The sequence below is a fragment of the Limulus polyphemus genome, unplaced genomic scaffold (assembly GCF_000517525.1).
Source record: "Limulus polyphemus unplaced genomic scaffold, Limulus_polyphemus-2.1.2 Scaffold299, whole genome shotgun sequence".
NCBI classification, from domain to species: Eukaryota; Metazoa; Arthropoda; class Merostomata; order Xiphosura; family Limulidae; genus Limulus; species Limulus polyphemus.
This window is the reverse complement of record NW_013665909.1, coordinates 589,796-610,882: the sequence shown is the minus strand read 5'-3', so window position 1 is coordinate 610,882 and position 21,087 is coordinate 589,796. Positions and strand designations below refer to the sequence as shown.

The 21,087-nt window shown below is 33.3% G+C and overlaps 1 protein-coding gene and 1 long non-coding RNA gene across 2 annotated transcripts in view; one reads left to right on the top strand and one right to left on the bottom strand.

Moving 5' to 3' along the window:
* Positions 1-4,183, bottom strand: part of LOC106457172 (transcription initiation factor TFIID subunit 10-like) — a 15,012-nt gene extending 10,829 nt beyond the window's left edge. Inside the window, exons 1-3 of the mRNA XM_013916565.2 lie at positions 3,900-4,183; positions 2,320-2,582; positions 935-999 (exon numbers count right to left, since the gene is read on the bottom strand). Of these exons, the coding sequence (XP_013772019.1) occupies positions 935-999; positions 2,320-2,582; position 3,900 (329 nt within the window). The 5' untranslated portion in view covers positions 3,901-4,183. The remainder of the gene's footprint in view (positions 1-934; positions 1,000-2,319; positions 2,583-3,899) is intronic.
* Positions 4,184-11,332: 7,149 nt separating this feature from the next.
* On the top strand, positions 11,333-16,291 carry LOC111085265. Its single transcript, XR_002610091.1, has 3 exons — positions 11,333-11,372; positions 14,525-15,050; positions 15,357-16,291. It is a non-coding gene; the product is annotated as an uncharacterized LOC111085265 (long non-coding RNA).
* The last annotated feature ends 4,796 nt before the right edge of the window (positions 16,292-21,087 follow it).

Below are 21,087 nucleotides of genomic sequence, written 5' to 3'. Positions count from 1 at the left end.
TTATTACTATTTACAAATTAGTTCTTAAACATATTTTTCTTAAAACGTAGAACAGTAAATAAAGAAGTAAAGCAAACAATTATCTCTTCTAGTTACGACCTTCATACTCATTTGCTGCTTGTCGTAGCTTGCTAAGCCTTATAAAATTTCGATTGTAGGGATGTGAAATGAAATAATTTTTTTAGGTTTTTATACATACACTTGAAATAACCAAAAAATCATAAATTACTATATCGATACCATAGAATTCCACAATAATTTATCAAGCTTAATAATTATGCTGTATTTGAGTCTAAAAAACATGAAACTTCAAGCAGACTAAAGACTCAACTATTAGCTTCAAGATTTGTATCGAAAGAATGAGATGATGTCGTAATACTTGAAAATGGCTGAGAAAGTCAATAGGGGACATTCTGAACTTTTGATTTGTTATTCACATGTCACAGACAGAAGTAAGCATACATAATGGAGCATTTACAAAACATGAAAAGAGGTGAGTGTGGTAACTGTGTTTGATTCAGTAGATGAGCGATATCTCAGCAAATAGAAGAGATAGGAGGTTCTTATTTTATATTATAGCTTAATATCTGTAAGTTGAGTTCCTAATTCCTACAAAACTGTATACTTTGTATTTTGACATCACAAATATCTAATTTGAACTAGTGCTGCATTCAACATACCACGTGACACATTTTTTAATATTTACTTTTAAGTTAAGAAATTAAATAATGTATCATACTAAAATCTGAATAATAATATACAGTTTTATACCAAACTTACTGACAAAATTCATAAAATAGTAGTTCAATAAAATTTTGAATGCGAGACAACAAAGACAATGACATGGCCTTTGATCCGTGACTCGTGTGAAAAGGGTCGAGACGTTTTTATTATTAATGATTATACAAACACAAATACATCTACTGAAACTTACATGCGAGGATCAGATGTATCCAGTCCTGCTGTATTCAGATAGTACGAGGTAACAGCATCAGGAACCTAGATAGGAAAGACAATGCCCACAATTTACATCAGAAAAATAAAGAATTCAGAGCTAATCCAAACAAGGAAAACAAAAAACAACTAAATGAAATAACATACATAGCAAATCTTTTAACAATTTTAGATGGTCATTTAGTAGCATTTTAAAATATCAAGTTTTAATTTTATAGAAACACAAGTAGAGCTGGGCAATTAGTGGTCTTTATCAATGAATTGACAGCCTCAATAATCTACTACAGTCAATTAATTGATCAGTACAGTGTTCTTTAAACCATGGTACTTACTAGCATTAAAAAAAATAAATAATAATAATAAAGAGTTGGTCATGGGTGCTGCCATCCAGTTGCCTTCCCTCTAGTCTGCAGTTCAAAAAAAGAAAAAAGTTGGCCAGACAGTTTCCCTTTATTCAGCAATTCAAAATTAGTGACAGTGGCAGACAGCCTTGGCAGCTTTACCACTACAAAGAGAGGATGAGTGAATTTGGTAGCAAAGGGAATCAAACCCAAGATCCACAAATTACAAGGGTTCAGAGAAGAGCTACTAACTTGATTGTAGGAAAAGAATGGATATCTTTTATAGAATAGGTGATATAGAAGACCTGGAGATGTGGTGGATGCAGTAAATTTATGGGAAGACTTGATAAATATGAGTTTTTCCTTTAAAAAGTGTAAGAGATGCTCTTAATAAAGTTCAAGATTATCTGGGAGAATCAATAGGATAAAATTCTCTGATTTCTTTTGCTGAATTCTGAAGACTAAATACTGAAAAGCCAAAAGTTTAAAATTTGGAAAAGACAGGCTAGACTCCAGTTAAAAAAAAAAAAAAAGTCTTATTTTTGGTAACGGGATAATTAATTAATGTTGCCGCAGTGGAGTCTGGCACCTTACAAGGGTTAAAAAAAGGAAACCACGATTTTCTCAGAAATAAAGAGTGGGTTTAATTTTTACTTTCTTCTTCTTGAGGATGGTTTGCAGGGTCAGTGTCAAAGGGGGCCAAATGGTACCTTGTCAATTTTTTATGTCAGCATTTATTATTAAAAGTAATAATGATTGGGATTAATATAAAAACTATATTATAAAATTTCTTCCAAATGCTAATAATCTAATATCTGATTTACAGTCAGTAAGCAAAACTAGGTAGTGTTTCACCTTATCTGTGAACTTACGCTTCAGATTAACTTTTTACCAAAACAAAATTAATAGAAATGTTATATTTTGGCCTCTAAGGATACGAATTAATGTACTTACGTATCTTTTCTGTAATTAACTGTAACACATGAAGTATTCCAAAGTCCTAACTGTTAAATACTTCACTTACCGTTGGTGTATAATCTTCAAGTTGAAGCATGAAATCTAATAAAGGTTGTCCTGCTGTCTTTGTATCTACAGTAGAAGCTGCTGCTGAGCTACTAGAAACTGCTCCTCCTGTTGCACCACTAGATGGTAATAACGATGCATTTCCTTGGCTTGTAGTGATAGAAGCAGCAGGCATAATTGGTATTCCAGATGAAGATGAATTACCATCTATAACTGTGCTAGAACCACCAGAAGCACTTTGAATAGTTCCTCCCAAGATTTCCACTATGTTAAAAAATATATATATATATATATTTTTAAAGCTTTCTATATGTAGGTGGTATTTAGAAATTAAGCTAGAATACAAAACTATAAGACTTCATTTATTAGCACAATAAAGAGAGAAACTGAAAATGAACAAGACATGTTAACATGTGAAAGTCTATATTTAATTATATTTTGATTATTTTATCGGTCAGAAATGACCTTCAAAGATGAACATCCTTGCTTTGTCAAATATGTCCAGGTTATTTCTGTTCTATTTTTAAAGGAAATCAATCTCAAGTTTAAGCCTCTTAAATTAAGAAATTTAAAAACTAATCCAGACTTTAAATTTTAGTCTAGAATATCTCACTTTACTGAAAACTCGTATATCACACTATTTTTATAACATATATTTTTATTGCTTGCATTAGATGATATCTAGAGTGAACAGCACTTAAAGACAAGGCTACATTATTCATAAATATGAGTAACCAGTCAGTCATGACTAGTGAGTTATAAATGAGAAGTTAATGAGTATTCAAGAATATTTCAGTTCACTGTTAGACAGTGAAAGTTATCACATCAATTCTGCTTTCCAATTTCTTGGTGTATTACCCATTTATTGATCTAGTAATCATTTGGATAATAAATTTAAGCTAATGGTAATAGTAATTTGGTTAAGTTTTGCTATTATAACTGATAACAGTGTAGCTGATACAGGCACATACAGTTGAATATTAAAATTTTTAAATAAGCAAAGTAATTAATAAAAAATGCTTATGAATTATGGTTCACACTCTACTGGTACGTAACTTTAAGTACTATAAATTATATTGGTAATAGTATAGCATACATTTCAGGCCCATTGACATTTTCATCAGTCATTATTTTATCATTATATGTATGTAGAAAAAAGCACAAAATGGGCATTTACACTGTTGTTATGAGGAAATAAAATCATTTTTCTTTATGCAATTCAACACAAAACTTTCTTGTAAACTGTTTTTATTTACTTAACATATTTTCTTACAAAATCTTTTTAATTTAATTACCACTTCTAAAAATTAAAACATACACTGACAAGTTCTTTCTTTCATTTCCAATAACTAACCAGCACCAATACCCCTTTATAGTCTATTCTTTAGACTTTATTGAGATTAGATGTGTGACGATGAACAAAACACTACTTAGTATTTTTAATATTTAACTACAAGTGCCTGTGTTGTACTGATACTTTTAGCTTCACCTAAAACTTAACGAAAAATGTTTCCAACAAACTAAATAGCAAATAATAGTTAATACACTATATATGTATGACTATACAGTATTTTGTCTTACTCGTTAGCCCTAACGTTAGTCAAGCTTTTTTACGTTCCAGTTCCACACAGTTCTAGTTCTAATTACGTCCGAGTCTTAACTACTGCTAGTTCCTACACTAGAAAGTATAAAATACGAACAGTTGATGCTGGTATAATATTAAACACGAAAAACGCCACGCAATTAATCAACCTAGTAAAAACAATTACAACAAATTTTGACTTCGAAGATCTACTAATCAATATTGCTACTCAGTAGGCCTTCTAACACAGTGACAATATCGGGTCGTACTAAATACTGAAACAGCCAGAAAAGGAAATATGACACCAAAGAGAAATGGAATATACTTAAATGAAATATAAAATACACCTTATGATGATTCTCGTCTTTTTATCTATTTTTTATGTTAAAATCGAAATTAAACACCAAAAAAGAAATAGAACGAAAATGTTGCACCGAAAAAGAATATAATAGGTCGGTATTCATAAACAGTATCAGCACATGTGTTTGTGCATGTGTTTTGCCAATAAACTTTATTAATAACAAGCTAAGGTACCCGTCCTCTGTACGGGTTATGAACTTAAAAAATGTGGGAGTGGATGCTATGATAAATAACACAAAACTCCTTATGGTGGTTGTTGGAGTAGAAACTTTAGCTGAATTTATGTATTATTGCAAAAGTGGAGGTCATTTATTTTCCATTACATTCCTCCATAGAGAGTGCTAGTGAACTTTCTGAAATATATAAGACATTTGTGCGCCTTCCCCCCGCACAGAGTATATGTTGTGTTATAGAAACTTTAATATTGTTTTTATGTTTTTGGTGTACGGACGTAGCGCCATCTATGAATGTACTTAACATTAACTTATGTCAACGATAATAAATGATCAATGACAGCAATTATGATGGGTGGCTGGGGTTATGAGCCCTCATTAATATGCCCCTTGTTCCAAACTATTATCCCACAAAGTTTGGTTGAGGTTAGCCCAGCAACCTAAAAGTAGTTAGATAACGGTCAAATAGACAGAAACAAAGATCTTTGTACTATACATATATAGATAACAAAGAAATTAGGACTACAATGACGGAATAACATTATAATTATTTATGCAAAGGACCACCTCCGTCCTGCTATCCACTGAAAGACAAAGTAATCAAGATCGCCATTTACCAACACCAACAGTAAACTTATTTGCTTCAACTTGAAACACTTACAGTCAGTAAACAGAGAGGATAGACCGCATGCTTAGAAAATAGCCTAATGTTATATTCTAGTTCCATAGACTAAACCCTATACAAGTAGAATAATACATTTTATACTTATCTTGTAGTACATCTACAACACTAACGACTGTATGAAAATATAAAAACATCCTCTCGCAGTTTCGCAATTTGCTTATGTAATATTCAATTTATGTGTAATATGTAAAATATAAAAAAAGACTACTTAAAAGACAACATAGTAGAGAACTGCTTGATAAACAGCTCCTCTTTGTTATCAGAACCCCTGCAGTTACATTATACACCAGTTATCAGGTATTGTGATGAGGCAGTGACTTTTTGTTTTTAGATTATCTGTCTGTCATAGCAAATTTGTCATAGGTCTGAAGTAATATGACGGTGACATCCAAACACCCTATATTCAACTATACACTGGCAGAACTAACCTACTAAGGATGAACACCACATGCATACTTCACGCGCACGTTATACCATTTTGATGATAATGTCCGAATGCTATTTGGGCCTCTAATACATCTTATTTTTTCTTTATCCAAAAATATTTGATGTGATCCGTGCGTACTTTTCCAAAGCGTTCTCTATCAAGGACTAGCTATAGTTGTTGTGATATCCCTTAGAAACAAAAATTTCATTAATCAATTGAATACATTGCATAGAGGAAAAAGGTGAATTTGTTTTAAAACTTGTGAACCACAAGAAGACTTTAATGTCTAATGGTTTGAGTTTACAAGTTATTGTAATATGCTTGCAAAGAAAAAACAAAACAAAAACAAATTTATTTACAGATAAATATAGAGAGAGTTATTATTATTTTGTAGTTAAGCACAAAGCTACATAATCAGCTATCTGTGGTGTGCCCACCTCGATTACCGAAATTACCCGGTTTTTAGCGGTTGAGCCCTTAACTTATAGCTGAGCTACTGGGGAAGGGGGAGGAGCAAAAAATAAAGAGAGAAGAAATTAAGCACTTCCATAAAATATTACAATCTAGCTGCTTTACTAAACTAATAACCCCCAACGCTAGAATCCGGGTTTCGATACCCGTGGCGGGCAGAGCACAGATAGTCCATTGTGTAGCTTTGTGCTTAATTACAAACAAACTAAAATAATAATAAAGGTTTGTTTAAATATGTAACTGCTTCAAATCCTGTATAAGAACGGCCAAATAAAATATGCTTTATACATTTTTTATTTACGCTACTTTGCCTGCGTACTAACAAATGTGCTGCAACAGAACTCCATAATAGAAGGGAGGAGAGTATGCTTTAGTCGGTACTAAAAACTTCTTTAGTGCTTATTCATAATAATAACCGTTTTCGTTACCAGTTCAGAAACTCTGGAAAATTACCGAGACGAAATGTTAGCGCCACTATTCTCGACGCAACGTTCATGATTTACCTAAAGAAAGTTTTTTTTTTGTACGTAAAAATTAAAAAGAAAAAATCTTAAAAAGCCAAAAATAAATAAATAAAACACTCAATAGGCTTAATATCTTAGTAAAGTTTTGGTATCGCAACTAATTAAAAAGTAGTTTGGAAATAACCAACATCATAAGTACATGCATTGAAATAAGTCTGTAGTTGCAATAGAATAGTTATTACAACAATATACACCCCACAAAAATCATAAATTTTTGTTAGCTATAGCATGAGAAGACGTGTATTTAATTGTACTAAAATTTCCAAAATAAATATGATTAAACTTGATATTTACGAAAGTCTGGTGACTATTTGCTATGATAACAAACGAAAAATACAAAGCAGCTACATAATGTTTCAACTCTTGTCATAAATAAATCTTCGAATAGAATGTTTAAGCCTGGACAATCCTGTTTCACCTGTTCTCGCCAACATATTTAGGACAGAGACTGAAACAGATGCCATAAATTCTGCGCTTAATCCTTAGTCCTCCTATCATAGTTGTATAGATATATAGATGGCATTTTTTCCAGATTCACTTCAACCAAACCCTAACTTTCTCTGAACACAAATTTTATTCATCTCAACGTTATATTCACCACTAAACACGAAAACAACAAACAACCATCCTATCTTAATCTCGATATCATTAGATCCGAAACACAATGCAAGACCAATATTCACCATAGAAATACTTACACTAGCCTTTACATTCCCTGGAATTCAGCTCATGAAACCAAACAAAAATCAACACAATAAGAAGCCTCATAAACATAACTTCAAGATCCTGCTCAATGGACATTGGTGAAGAAATCAAACTTTTAAAGCAATCTTTCATTCACATCAAAAAATTTTTCCCTAGTTATCTTTGAAAGAATCTCACACACTGCCAAAACATAGACTTAAAAATTCAACTCATGAACAAAATATACTAATGAACCCAATAACAAAACATTAAACTGGAGTCTACCATTCACCCCTGAAATTACTTTTAAAATAATTCACATTTCAACAAAAATTGTCATTAAACATAAGATTCCTATCGACTTCTAATTTACCCAAAAACTCGGCCCTAATCTAAAATCCTTAATTAATATAAATTATGTAGATCCACACAATTGCAATGTCATTTATGAAATATTGTGTAATAACTGCCTGGCATTCTACATCGGAGAAACTGGGAGAAATGTGGAAACTAGATTCACTGAGCATAAAAACCCTTTTATGTTTACAACCATTGTAACTAAAAAAAAAAACGTATAACTATTATGAAGAACCAAAAATCTGCTAACGTAAAATCAAAGAAGCTATTTTAATTGAATAACACAACCTTATTCTAAACCAGCACTCTGAGATGCCAAGATACGTTTGCTACTGTGTTGAACTTGTATTAAATTTTTGTTCGTTTCCATTTGTTTCTTGGTGGGTCAGAGGTAAGTTTAGGGACTTACAACGCTAAAAACAGGGCTCGATTCCCCGCGGTGGACAGAGCGCAGATACCTACTTGTGTAGCTTTGCGATAAAAACAAACTAACCATTAACCATCCAACTTTCAGGATGTGTCTGAACTTTATCAGCTTGTTGTTTTACCGTGTTAGCTGTCATATTTCCTATGCTTATTTTTCTGGGATCATTCTTTTATAAAAGTACAAAACTGTCATAGCTTTAAACAAAATTTACTTTACAAATAATTCAGGAAACAAATAATTAAACTTCTGTGGCACGAAATACCAAGTTTTGGGTAAACAATCATATTCGTGGTGGAAAATGATATAAGTAATTTTTAGAAGACGACATGTTAGGCTTTCCTATGGAGAAAATTGAATACGGATTTGGCGCTATAACAAAATACAGTAAGTACTCGTACGGTGACAGGGAAAACGAAAAACTCAAAGTCAAACCTAACGGCCTTTTTATATTTTAATTTTTGCAAAAATTATACAGGTTATCCTAGATACCACATAACTGTGATACACAAAAGATCTGCTCAAGAATATTTACTATAAAACAAGCATCAGAAAAGAAACCCAAGAACCCAAAACTTTCGGAGAGTGAGCTTTTTCTTCGTCGGGGGTAAATAATAAAAACGGAAAAAACTACAAGATAATTCAGCTTATCTACAAATAGAGAAAAGTGTCAAATATTGCAATAAAAAAGGAAAGTACGTCATCAAAAATTGTAAATTTTGTTAAAATCACAATAATGACAACAAAATGAATATTTCTGAAAAATTCTGTAAATATTTTTGTCAATATTTCAGAGGGCCGACTACCCACCTTATAAGTACTCTTTAGGTCTACCTGAGACTTGCTGTTTACATTCTACTTAATTGTTTTACACTCGTATTTATGTTCAAGTAGTTAATACATTAGATCAAATTAAATATTCAAATATCTCCTTATGTTTGTTTGTTTTTAAGCACTAAGATACACAATTGGATACCTGTATTGTACCCCTGCAGGCACTGAAATCTAAATATTTCTACTGTTACCGAGCCCCCCAGTGGCACAGCGGCATTTCTGCGGACTTATAACACTAGAATCCGGGTTTCGATACCCGTGGTGGGCAGAGCACAGTTAGCCCATTGTGTAGCTTTGTGCTTAATTATAAACAAACAAACAAACCATTTGCTCCCCAGTGGCACAGCGGTATGTATGCGGTCTTACAATGCTAGAAACCAGGTTTCGATACCCATGGTGGGCAGAGCACAGACAGCCCTTGTGTAGCTTTGTGCATAATTAAAAACAAAAACTGTTACCGAACCACTGGGGGTTAATCCTTCATTTTTTTTAGTTTCTTTGAAAAATTTATAATCAGATTAGTGCATTTCTTAACATACCATTAACATTAATATAAACTTAAATACCTTTTGGTAGTATTAATAGTTGTGTAAAAGATACTTGAGCTTGGTTTTATTTTTAAAAAACTAATACGTTTCCTTCAAAATACTTGATCCACCCAGTGGCACAGCGGCATGCCTGCGGACTTAAAACGCTAGAAACCCGGTTTCGATACCCTTGGTGGGCGAAGCACAGATTGCCCATTGTGAAGCCTTGTGCTTAACTACAAACAAATAAACCGAAATGTTTGAATAGGAACTAGATGAATCTACAGATGGTAGAGTTTCCTCGTAAGCAGTCGTTTTTTTTTGTTTTATATAATCAACTTTAACTAACATTACACAAAAATACAGAAATAATTCCTGTAATTGTTTCTACTTAAGACTCGTATAAATCAATAGATACATTTTCGAATTGAATGTACGTTTTCATTTATTGTATACGTTTCAAATGGGACTAAATCAAAAGTAAAATCTTTCTTAAAATTTTTTGTTAAGAACAAAGCTATAAAGTGTGCTATGTATGTTGTGCCCACCACGAGTATCGAAACCCGGTTTTTAGTAGTGTGAGCCCTCAGTCTTATCAGTGAGCCACTGGGGGTCTTTTCTGAAGAAGTGAAAACTGAGATCTAGAAGGAATAAAACCAGCGTATCTAATAATTATTGGGCAGATGTTTGAGCCAGTTAAGCTATCATATTTCAAATACAGGTTGTCTCAGTGTTCACGTCATAGGTTATTAGGAACTGAACCTATCAGGGCTTGAGGTATATCAATTTAAATGTAAAGCTCAGAAACTATTTATTTCTTTTTTTTAAACTGTCCATTTTAAGTGGTTTAATTTTAGACGTTTTAAGGGTGGCACACCGTCATATGAAATTAGAAGATTTTGAAGACATGAAAATTGAAATCAGGCTAAATTATTCTCGAGAACTGCAACATCCAAGTTGTTCAGTAATCAGAGTCAAATCCCAATATCTTTAATCTTTTACTTCTTCACATGTCCTTCAGTGGATCAGCGGTAAGCTTGAAGGCTTATACGCTAAAACGTCGGCGCTCGATACCCTTAGTGGAGTCAGCACAGATAGCCATTTGTATAACTTAAGTAGTTAGAGCGCATGAATAGCAAATCTGCGGGTCTCCGGATCGAAACCCGTTACCAAACATGCTCGCACCTTCAGTCGTTGGGTATTATAATGTGAAACCAATATCATTATTCATTGGTAAAGAGCAGCTCAAGAGTTATCGGTTGGTGATGTTGACTAACTGCCTTCCTTCTAGTCTATCATTTAAAAATTAGGAACGGCTAGTGCAGATAACCTTAGAGTAGGCGTGAAATCCAACAAAACAAACAAACAAAATCAATTCTTCTCGGAATAATGATGCACCCTTTAAACTTCTGTAATTAGATTACTTAAGATCGGAACTTCCAACAATAAGAAGGACAAAAAGGTAATGAATGGATTCGGAGTTTTACACAAGTCTTGCAAAATTCTGTCCTTAATAAGTCATGAATTAAAAACTCAAATGCCATTTTTAGAAGAATTCTTAAAACAAAAAACATTTTCATCTCCTACAACTTAATGATCGCCTTATATTGATATTTCCTGAAGTTCCCATTGTCTCCTTACGAAAAAGCTGAACTCTAAAAGATATCCTTGTTCACACAAAAGTGAATTACATTCCACCAAAAAATGGTTGTCATCCATGTAATAAAGATCGTTGTCAAACCTGCAAGTTCATAAAACTACTGACTCATTTTCTGACAAGCACAACCAAATAAACTTTAAAATTCAGCATTTACCTTAAACAATGTAAAAATGCAATAACCAATATGTAGGACATACAAAACCAACTCTTAGAGAACGTTTCAACAACCATAAGTATTTTGTTAACACCGAACAAGATCTCCCTATTGCTCAACACTTTAACCAGCCCGGCCATTCCATTAACGATGTTATTCTCGTCGACATTGGAACAGGATTCAAAACTAAAGGTAATTGAGATATAAAATAAGCTTATTGGATCGCTAATCTAAACAATGTTTGACCTTTTTAAATCACTCTATACCCTGGAATCAGTGATCTTCCATCATTTTTATTATTTGCTTATTTTTGCATGTAGTATGAACCCTAATTTTTCTAAAACTTACTGTTTATTTAAGATAATTTTCCATACCTGTTTGTATAAATTAATTAGTTTAACATCTATTTTTCAATCAGTGTTCAGGTGTTACCTACATTTTATTTAAACACTTAAGTGTGTTTGTAATTAAGCACAATGCTACACAATGAGCTATCTGTGCTCTGCCCACAACGGGTATCGAAACCCGGATTCTAGCGACGTAAGTCCGCAGACATACCGCTGTGCCACTGGGGGGGGGGGCAACACTTAAGTATACTTATATTTATTTCTTTTTTAACCATTTCTAAAGCAAAATATCCTAACACCTTTTTACATAACGCCCTCGTCGCCGGCCACATTGTAACGGAAATGAAACACACCTACTGTTAACAGTACATTGAAAAATATACTAAACATTTCCTGGAAGACCAGATGGCCTTCATGACGTCACTCAAATTCCTTTATATATATCACTCATTCAATTACATCATCGTTGCCAGTTTGCCCCTGAATAAGAAAGGTCCACCTTTCGAAAACGGGTAAAAGGGTTATTTTGTATCAAGACTTCTTGAACCTATGTGTTTTTCTGACATCATGAACACATAAAAGAATGGTTAGTTACCGCGGGAAATGTAGAATTTAGTTTTCAATTCGCAAATTTTTAAAGTAGGTAATGGCTGTGTATGAGTTGTGAGCATACACACACATATATATATACAGGTGAATATACAAGAAAGCTTTGTTTAAAAGTAAAGAGTTTTGGTATAATACAGTTTAAACACGGTATACTGTATAACCTGCATATTAGAGACATTATAACTTTTCTAACAAGGATATTTCATAATGTTACAAGTGTTGTGGAAGTATCTACCTGTAATATATACTGGTTTATAGTTGCCACTTGTCACTTAGAATTCTACAGATTTTAACTACATTTATCATTTGTGTAATGACAACAAGAAATCATTAATCCGTATCACATTATGTATTCATGATACTTATCACTTTGTACTAAAAGATTGGTTCACCAGTTGTGTTTCAGTATTGTGAGTTTTGGATGATTAGTTAAACTATTGATGTAATTGCATTAAAGTTCAGTTTGCTAAATGATACCAGATACACACAATAATCAAAATACTGAATTACATGTTACTTTCAGTTGCGTTACATATGAGAAAAATAGCTAATTTTAATGATGTGTTGGATTTGTATGCTGTGTACCTTAAATATATATATATATACAAGTTGAAAAATATTACGAAAAAATTGAAAGTGTAGGAATGAGTGCATCAAAGAGTGAGGAAACAAGGTAGGAATGGACATGATGTGATAAAACTTCCTCTGTACAACCTCACGACGGAGTGTGTCCAACATTCGCTCCATGCCTACTTCATTTATTCTTTGTATCCTGTATACAATAAGCCAGGTGAACTAAACTTATCAAACTTAGTTACACTTATCATACAATTACTAGTTTTCTGTGAATCGAATTATTAGAGTCAATACATGTACTGTAAATTTAAGTTTCTTTATACGACAAAAGAAGAATTATATATTTATATAGACCCATAATTTGTATATTTTCTTTTATTTACAACTTATCTCTCCTTTTGCAATTGCATGAGAAGGCAACAGGATTACGTACATTAGCTATATAGGTGGATTAAAATTTAAAAATAAAAAGTCCTAGGAGGTTTCTCTGTATCGACGTCATGGATTCGTTACTGGCTTTACAAAAGTAGAAAAATCATAGACACACTTCTGTATGTACCCGTAAGATGTATAATATCATGCATACAGAAAAACGAAGTGACCATGGATCAGATGTTGGACAAGCCTCTTTGTGAGGTTGTACAAAGGAGGTTTTATTACGCCATGTCCATTCCTACCTTGTTTCCTCACTTGTTTTGGTGCACCCATTCCTACATTTTCAATTAAAAAAATTTTTTTCCCACTTGTTCATGCATTTTTCTTCATACAGGGTGACATGATCTTATGCATCATTCATTCATTTGTGTTGATGTTCTGTACGTATATCATCAGTGTGAGTGTGCATCATAATATTATGGAAGGTCAAAATAATAGTGTATGGGTGAGTGAGGTATGCATTCTCTTCACTTATTGTGTGTGTGTGCACATTGTGAGTGTGCATGTATGCTGTACATGTGATAGTACACACTCTATAATGTGAAATGTAATTTGAGTGATGTGTTGTGAGTTGTGTGCATATACTAATGGTTGATAAATTAGTTAATCAATTTAATTAACTACTTCACGCTAGTACTAACACGTGGTCCCTGTACTATTGTTCTATTTGGTGCACCTATAACTATAGTAAGTCTGTTTTTTACACAGCTAGAAGCGTTCAACAATGTCAGTCAGTCAGTGAGATTGAGACATTTGTGGTATCGTGAATTTTTTGTATCTGCTCTGCTGACTTTCTCAAGTGGTACAATGATTTCGTACGTGGTTTGTTTATCACCTAAGGGTGTTTTACAAATACTTGAAGATTTATTATTTGGTTGTTAAAGGTGTATATGAGTAAACAGTTTGTATTGCATGTATTGTGTATCAGCCCCATTCCTTCTATAAATGCTACCGTACTTTTGGATAATATATACTGTATGCTTATAAGCTTGATATGTATAGTTCTACTCTTGTTATGAGACCAAATATTTTCATTGCTAGATCCAATATGAACTAGAAATTGAAAAAAATAAACAAATTCATAAAACAATATCAGAGCATTGAGCCATTATTTAGTATAAATATTATGTATATACTTATAACATCTAAGAAGACAATATAACTTGGATTACTCAGTATATGTTACCTCTGTCAAAGAGTAAGCCAGCTGGTAAAAGAAGAAAATTGCAGAGTTATATCTCAAACTTTGTCTTTATGAATAAATATTATTTGGATTTTTCTTTTTAAAAATAAAATACAGAGAGACAGAAAGTATGTTTGAAATGTTAGAATTTCTAGTTTTTACTTTTCAATAAACTTGAATTTCTGTAATTTCAGGGAGTTCGTCCTCCAGGATTGCCATGGTAGAACTTGCCTCTGCAAAGAAGCTGAGAAAGGCCCTGAGTGATGTCAGTAGTTTATTGCCTATGGCAGGGTTCTTTCTAAGTGTGGAGCAGCATTTGAGATTCGAAACAATTTTAGATGACTGCACTCGACATACGCAGAGTCGATTTTCAATTGGAAGAAGATACCGAACACAATAATATATTCAAATTTGACAGTTCTTCTCAGAAAGTCATGTCATCCACGTCAGGAGACTAGTGTTACTATTCCAGAAGGAAAACACGTTTTACTGTGTATCTGTTTCTACATATGCCTATTATGACAGACATCGTCGAAGAAAATAGCATAACAACTTATCTAGTGCACTGGTCACTTACAGAGGCAAACATACCTTCATTAGTCCTAACCTTGAATGACAGCCTAAGGGTAAGATTAGCGCTGTTCACAACTGGGTGCTGCACTGCCACTTACAGAGGCAAACATACCTTCATTAGTCCTGACCTTGAATGATAGCCTAAGGGTAAGATTAGCGCTGTTCACAACTGGGTGCTAAGCCCTAATAACCTGCACTAAAATTTTAAAACTTTGACCTGAATACATCCAAATATATATATATTAATATATCAAATGATTACAGTCACAATATTTGCATATTACAAATGATTTAAAGTAACCCGTCAAAAGATTGAGGTTTAATTAACGTATAAATTTTCAAGATGTGTTGCAAAATAAAAGTATTGTTTTGATTTACATAATACAGTTATAACCAATATTAATAATAAGAAATTATTTTCTAACAAAATAACTTGGAGAAACTATTTAACAGGTCCCACTTCTCCAGCCTTAACGAGTTGACGACATCGATCAGAGAGGATACTATCAGGTCTTCAGAATATGGAATGCTGTTTTCTTTCATTTTTGATATACAATCTTCAAGAGTTGCTGCATATTCGTTTCAAACCTCTTTTACAACATTACTTTTCAAATTTTTAGGACTTTTCGTTGGTAACCTCATAACTTTAATATCGCCGGCTCTTTTCTTCCAAATAATGTTTATTCAAAATTATAGTTACGTTTGAATCATTATCCTGTTGAAACTGAAAAATAAATTAAATTAAACGTCGTTCATTAGGCTTTGTGTGACGATTCAGAATGTTGCTATACTTCTCTTTGTCCTAAAAAATAAAACTGTCCCACACAATTATAGACTCACTACCGTATTTAACACTTTATATGAACTCCATTTCTTGATTTTTTATCATTTCATAGTCACATTTCCTCACAAAACTATTTTTAGTCAGTCCATGACATATCATTCCATTCGTTTTTCTAACTTTAATGTACAAAGCTTAAAAACTTGACCATATTTACACGTGAAATACCATGTTTTTTTTGTCTGCAACTCTTCCAGGTAGACTACTTTCTTAAGTCTGTGACTTATTCCAACGCCATGAATGTCCAGTATGTCTGAGAATGTATTGAAATAAGTTTGATGTTAAAATTACTAGAATGATACAATTTCCCATCTTGATATTCTTCCTGGACATACATTTGTATTCGACTTTAAATTTCCAGTTGCAGAAAAAAAGCTCAAATCTTTGTGAATCGTATACCTTTACAAAGTTTGAGCAACATACCATTGAATTGTCTTTTAATTATGGACAGCACTATCTTTCTCCATTTTTCACTGCTTAGTTATATATATATTTCCTTATGTATCAATTTTAGCAATGTTGAAACTTGTAGTCTTTGGAGAGTTGATTGGCACTTTACTCGTCATTTACTCAATTACCTTTATTGAAATAAGTGGTGTTAACTTAAAGCAGGTTGGAACAATAAATATCATTAAGAAAACACATCAGTGGTACTCGATTGTGATTACTGGGTATTCTCAGGAACAATTGAAAACTACAGGTAAGTACTAAGTCCAGAAAATTGAAGGTTCGGAGGACATCTAATCCTATACAACCAAAATATCAAGGTCTGACACAAATATTTCCACTATGAAACAAAACAGACACTTTATTAATAATCAAAGCAGCAAGTGATATTTTGAATTCCTTCTTTGCAGTTCTTAGACTTTTTCTGTTTTAGTGAAAAAGCAACTTCCAGAATACTTCACTATGATGACAGGAATTTTTCCGTACCAGATCAAAGGATTCTTAGTGAGCTACTAGATTCGCTTAGAACTACCTTGAAGTTCAAACTTTGCTAATATTTCACACACGTAATCTGATTATTCTCATTGTCATAAAGGTGGAACTAACTTTTAATCCGTATGTGTATTTCTACATATGTCCTACACAGCAGACATCGTGACAAACAGTGCTAGCCCTGATGATGTGTAGGAGCTGAAGAGCAAGATTAAGAACTGTTCACAGCTGGGCACATCATATTTATGTTCAGAGTCTTACTAATTATCAGAATAAAGACATATTCTTGTTCTACGTCATGAAAAAGTTGCAGCTATAAAACCATATATTACACTGTGCACTTATGTAATAAAATTATTCATAAAATGTCATTCTTATTTTTGTAATCACGAAATAATACCTGTATTATAACACTGTTAACCTTTTTTTTACAACAATTTTTCATATCAAAAGTTAGTCTATCTTTTTTTTTTTGCTGTTGCTGTTATTGTTCGATTCAGACTTGTGTCTATAAATTTAATTTCTTCCACTGCGCAAGTTAAGTGAATTCTCAGTAGAATTTTTGATAACTCTCATCTAGTAATAGAAAAAGATAAAAGAAACTTATATTATTTATTTTGTTGTTAAACATAAAGCTACATAATGAGGTATTTGTGCTGTGCAGCCCGGCATGGTAAGGTGTTTAGGGCGCTTGACTCACAATCTGAGGGTTGCGGTTTCGAGTCCCCGTCCCACCAAACATGCTTGCCCTTTCAGCCGTGGGAGCGTTATAATAGTTCGGTCAATTCCACTATTCGTTAAAACCCAAGAGTTGGCTTTGGGTGGTGATAACTAGCTGCCTTCCTTCGAGTCTTTCAGTGCTAAATTAGGAACGGCTAGCACAGATAGCCCTCGTGTAGCTTTGCACTAAATTCAAACTGTGCTGTGCCCGGTTATAAGCCTCCAGTCTTTCCGCTGAACCACCAGGGAGCAACTTATATTCAATGGTCAAACATAAGTTAATAGTCAAAGAGAGGTGATTCAGGTAATTTTAAGATCGTCACTCCGACTAGTCGAATTATTGAGTTTATTATCTATTAGTATATCCAAATTAAAACTTAAAATGATCCAAAGGTAAAATGATCTCTGATGCAGAAGCAGACGGGAAAAATGTGCAAAGAAAAAAATTCGGGTTTAATTAGTCTACGTCGGAGATCTTTCAATCTTCCTAGTTAAGAGTGAGCCTGATATACAAGGTGGGTAGCTAGCATAAAATACAACTTTTTATAAGAACTTTTATGTCGCGCTGTACTGATAGCAGTGATAGACGCATGGATCATTTGTAGTGTTAAACTGATTTAGTGGGCATGTCAGATAAAGCTTAATTATGAAGAAAGGTTTGTTATGTTACTTGTAGTTTCGTTTTCTTTTATTGGGGATCCGCTGGGGCCCATCTGTGTACATGTGTTTCTAGAATTAAGTATGTGTTTCATTGTTTTAGCACTTTTCAATCTACAGGTGGTAATATGGTTCAAGATGTTTACCTGTTAGAATTTTGTATCAAAATTCATATATGTTTTTTCATCTTGTTCTTCATGACCTATAAAATGCAAAATATTGGGTGTTATTTGTTTCTGAACGCTCTTCGGGTCTATATGACAGCCATATTGAAAACTAGCTACAAGAAGCCTAAAAAGTCACAACTAATTGAACATTAAAATAGAAACTGATTTATTTTCACTGATTGAGAGATACAAACTCATATAAGACTGCTATATTTATCCAAATATATCAAAATAAATCTCATTAAACTGGTCATGAATTCCATTTTCAAGAAGACGGCCAACATTTCATGCTTTTTTATCGCGTCTATCTCTTAACGACACGTTTATTCTGCAACAAAACACTTCAACAGTTTTTACTCTATGCAACCAATGCAAATTCAGCGCAATGTATCGCCTGAAAAACTTCAGTTTGCATTCCTACTTTTATCGTCTGTTAATAGTTTAATCTTGCAGGGAATGTTGCGTAATGCCTGTTGTCTTTCATTTGACTGTCTCTTTAAGAATATATCTATATTCTTCTATGTCATTATGGAGTTATTATAATCTCTTGCTTCCTCGTAGTTGTTACACTTGCATGATGTCCTTACAAGAACGGTTATTTCTAACGCACGAACAATCGTTGTTACAAGAACATTGCCCTCGACAATCATATTTGATGTGTTTAATTACTGCTTGTGGATCTGACGATGCCAAACATTTCATTGAAATTATGGGTGGTCGTGGTGGTCTATAACAGCATTGGTATATTCTCGCTGTCAGATTGGATCGGTGCTACTATAGCGTGCGGTCTACAGGGACTTTTCACTATAGCGTGCGGTCTACCGAGATTTTTACACTATAAACAAAGCATATAAAGATGTTGAATAATAACAGTCTACCTGGGATATTTACACTGCTAAATAATTTATTAATGATCATTATTATGATAAAAAGCAAATAACACAAAATTGTGCTACATAATTATTTTTAATGACATACACTTTGTACCACATCCTTAACAAATGATTTACATTTAAATCCTTTAACAATATACACTTCGTACATCATTTACAAATGCCACAAATGAACCATCTACATCTTTTCTTAGCACTTTCCAGCAAATGTGATCAAGGTATGATTGAAACAGCTCGGTGCTACTATAGTGTAAATATCCCAGGTAGACTGCTATTATTCAACATCTTTATATGCTTTGTTTATACTGTAAAAGTCTCGGTAGAACGCCCGCTATAGTGTAAAAGTCCCGTTAGACCGCACACTAAAGTAGCACCGATTGGATCTTTATAGTGTTTTTAATAACTTTTCGGATTCCACATTTTTAGTTCTTATTCACGGTTGTTATGGAGTTTGTGCTATAGTAGACTGGCAAATAAATATTTCAATCGGTTCCAAGTTGTCAAGGAGATCAAATATGTTTTCCCAAAACTACTGTTTTCTCCCCAATCAGTTGCAGAAAAAACATGGAGGCCAAGCATAACAAATATAGTGTGGTTGTCATATTATTATACACCCATCTTTTTTTTTTTTTCACTCAGATGTTATTATTAATAATACATTGCATTTTTTGTTGCCCATCGCAAAACATAGATCTTAGATGTTCATCTTTGTAGGAGAGTTTCCTTTACCAAATACCAATGGTTGCCAGACCTTGCTTGTGTATGAGTTCATAAAGCAGGCACTCTCTCCGACACACATACTTACAAACTTCCTGGTACCTATACTACAGCCACTCACTACCAATGAATTCAATATTCAAGATTCTTTCCAGTTTGCACGTGAATTAAGTCAACTAACCCCCCCCCCCCTCAAAAACCACTTTATGGTCAGCTTTGACATTACCTCCATCTTTACTAATATAGGTCTAAATGAAACCATTGATATTTGTATATCTGAACTTTCACGTAATAATATCTCGCTGAATGGATTTTCAGTAACTCAGATTAAGACTATGTTGAACCTTACAACCAAAAATCCACATTTCCTATTTAACAACACCCTATTTGAACAAATAGATGGCGTAGCGATGGGATCCCCGCTGGGTCCAACGTTAGCTCATATCTTCTTTCGTATCACGAACAGAAATGGCTCGACACCTGCCCCGATAACTTCAGACCTATCCGTTACAGAAGGTATGTAGTCGAAACTTTTATTATTTTTCACAATAAGGATCAATGACCTAAATTCTTAGACTACCTGAACTCACAACATCCTGCCATCAAGCTCACTCGCGAGGTTGAAAATAATAATAATTTACCTTTCTTAGACATCCTCATTAACCGCAACACTAACGGATTTGGCACATCAATATACAGAAATAAGACGTTTACTGGACTCCTAACAAAATTTGACAGCTTTATCCTACCCACAAAAGAAATCTGGTAACATGCTTATTAAACAGAGCTTATAACTTGTGTTCTACGTACTTTACACTCAGAAATTTCATTCAAACAGGATACTTTAAAATGTAACGGCTATCTACAACATTTATTACAAAATAATAATAATAATAATTCTTTTCTAACTCCCTAATCTACCAAGACTACCAACTGTACTAAACTTACTATATATACTTTTGTCTTCAATATGTTGATAAACAAAGCTATACTTTTAAAAGTCAAATTACACGCGTAATTCATTGTTACCTCTCCCAAGTTGATTTCAGATTAGTTTTTAAACCAACATTCCACACACAAGAATTTTTCCATACGAAAGACCTTCTCCCAATTTTTCTTTGTTCTCGGCTTGTATACATTTACACGTGTGGAGACCGTAAGGCCTCCTATATTGGCAAAACGAAACGCCATCTATTAGCTAAAACTAATGAACATATGGAAATTTCTATGAAAACACAAAAAGAGTTTAG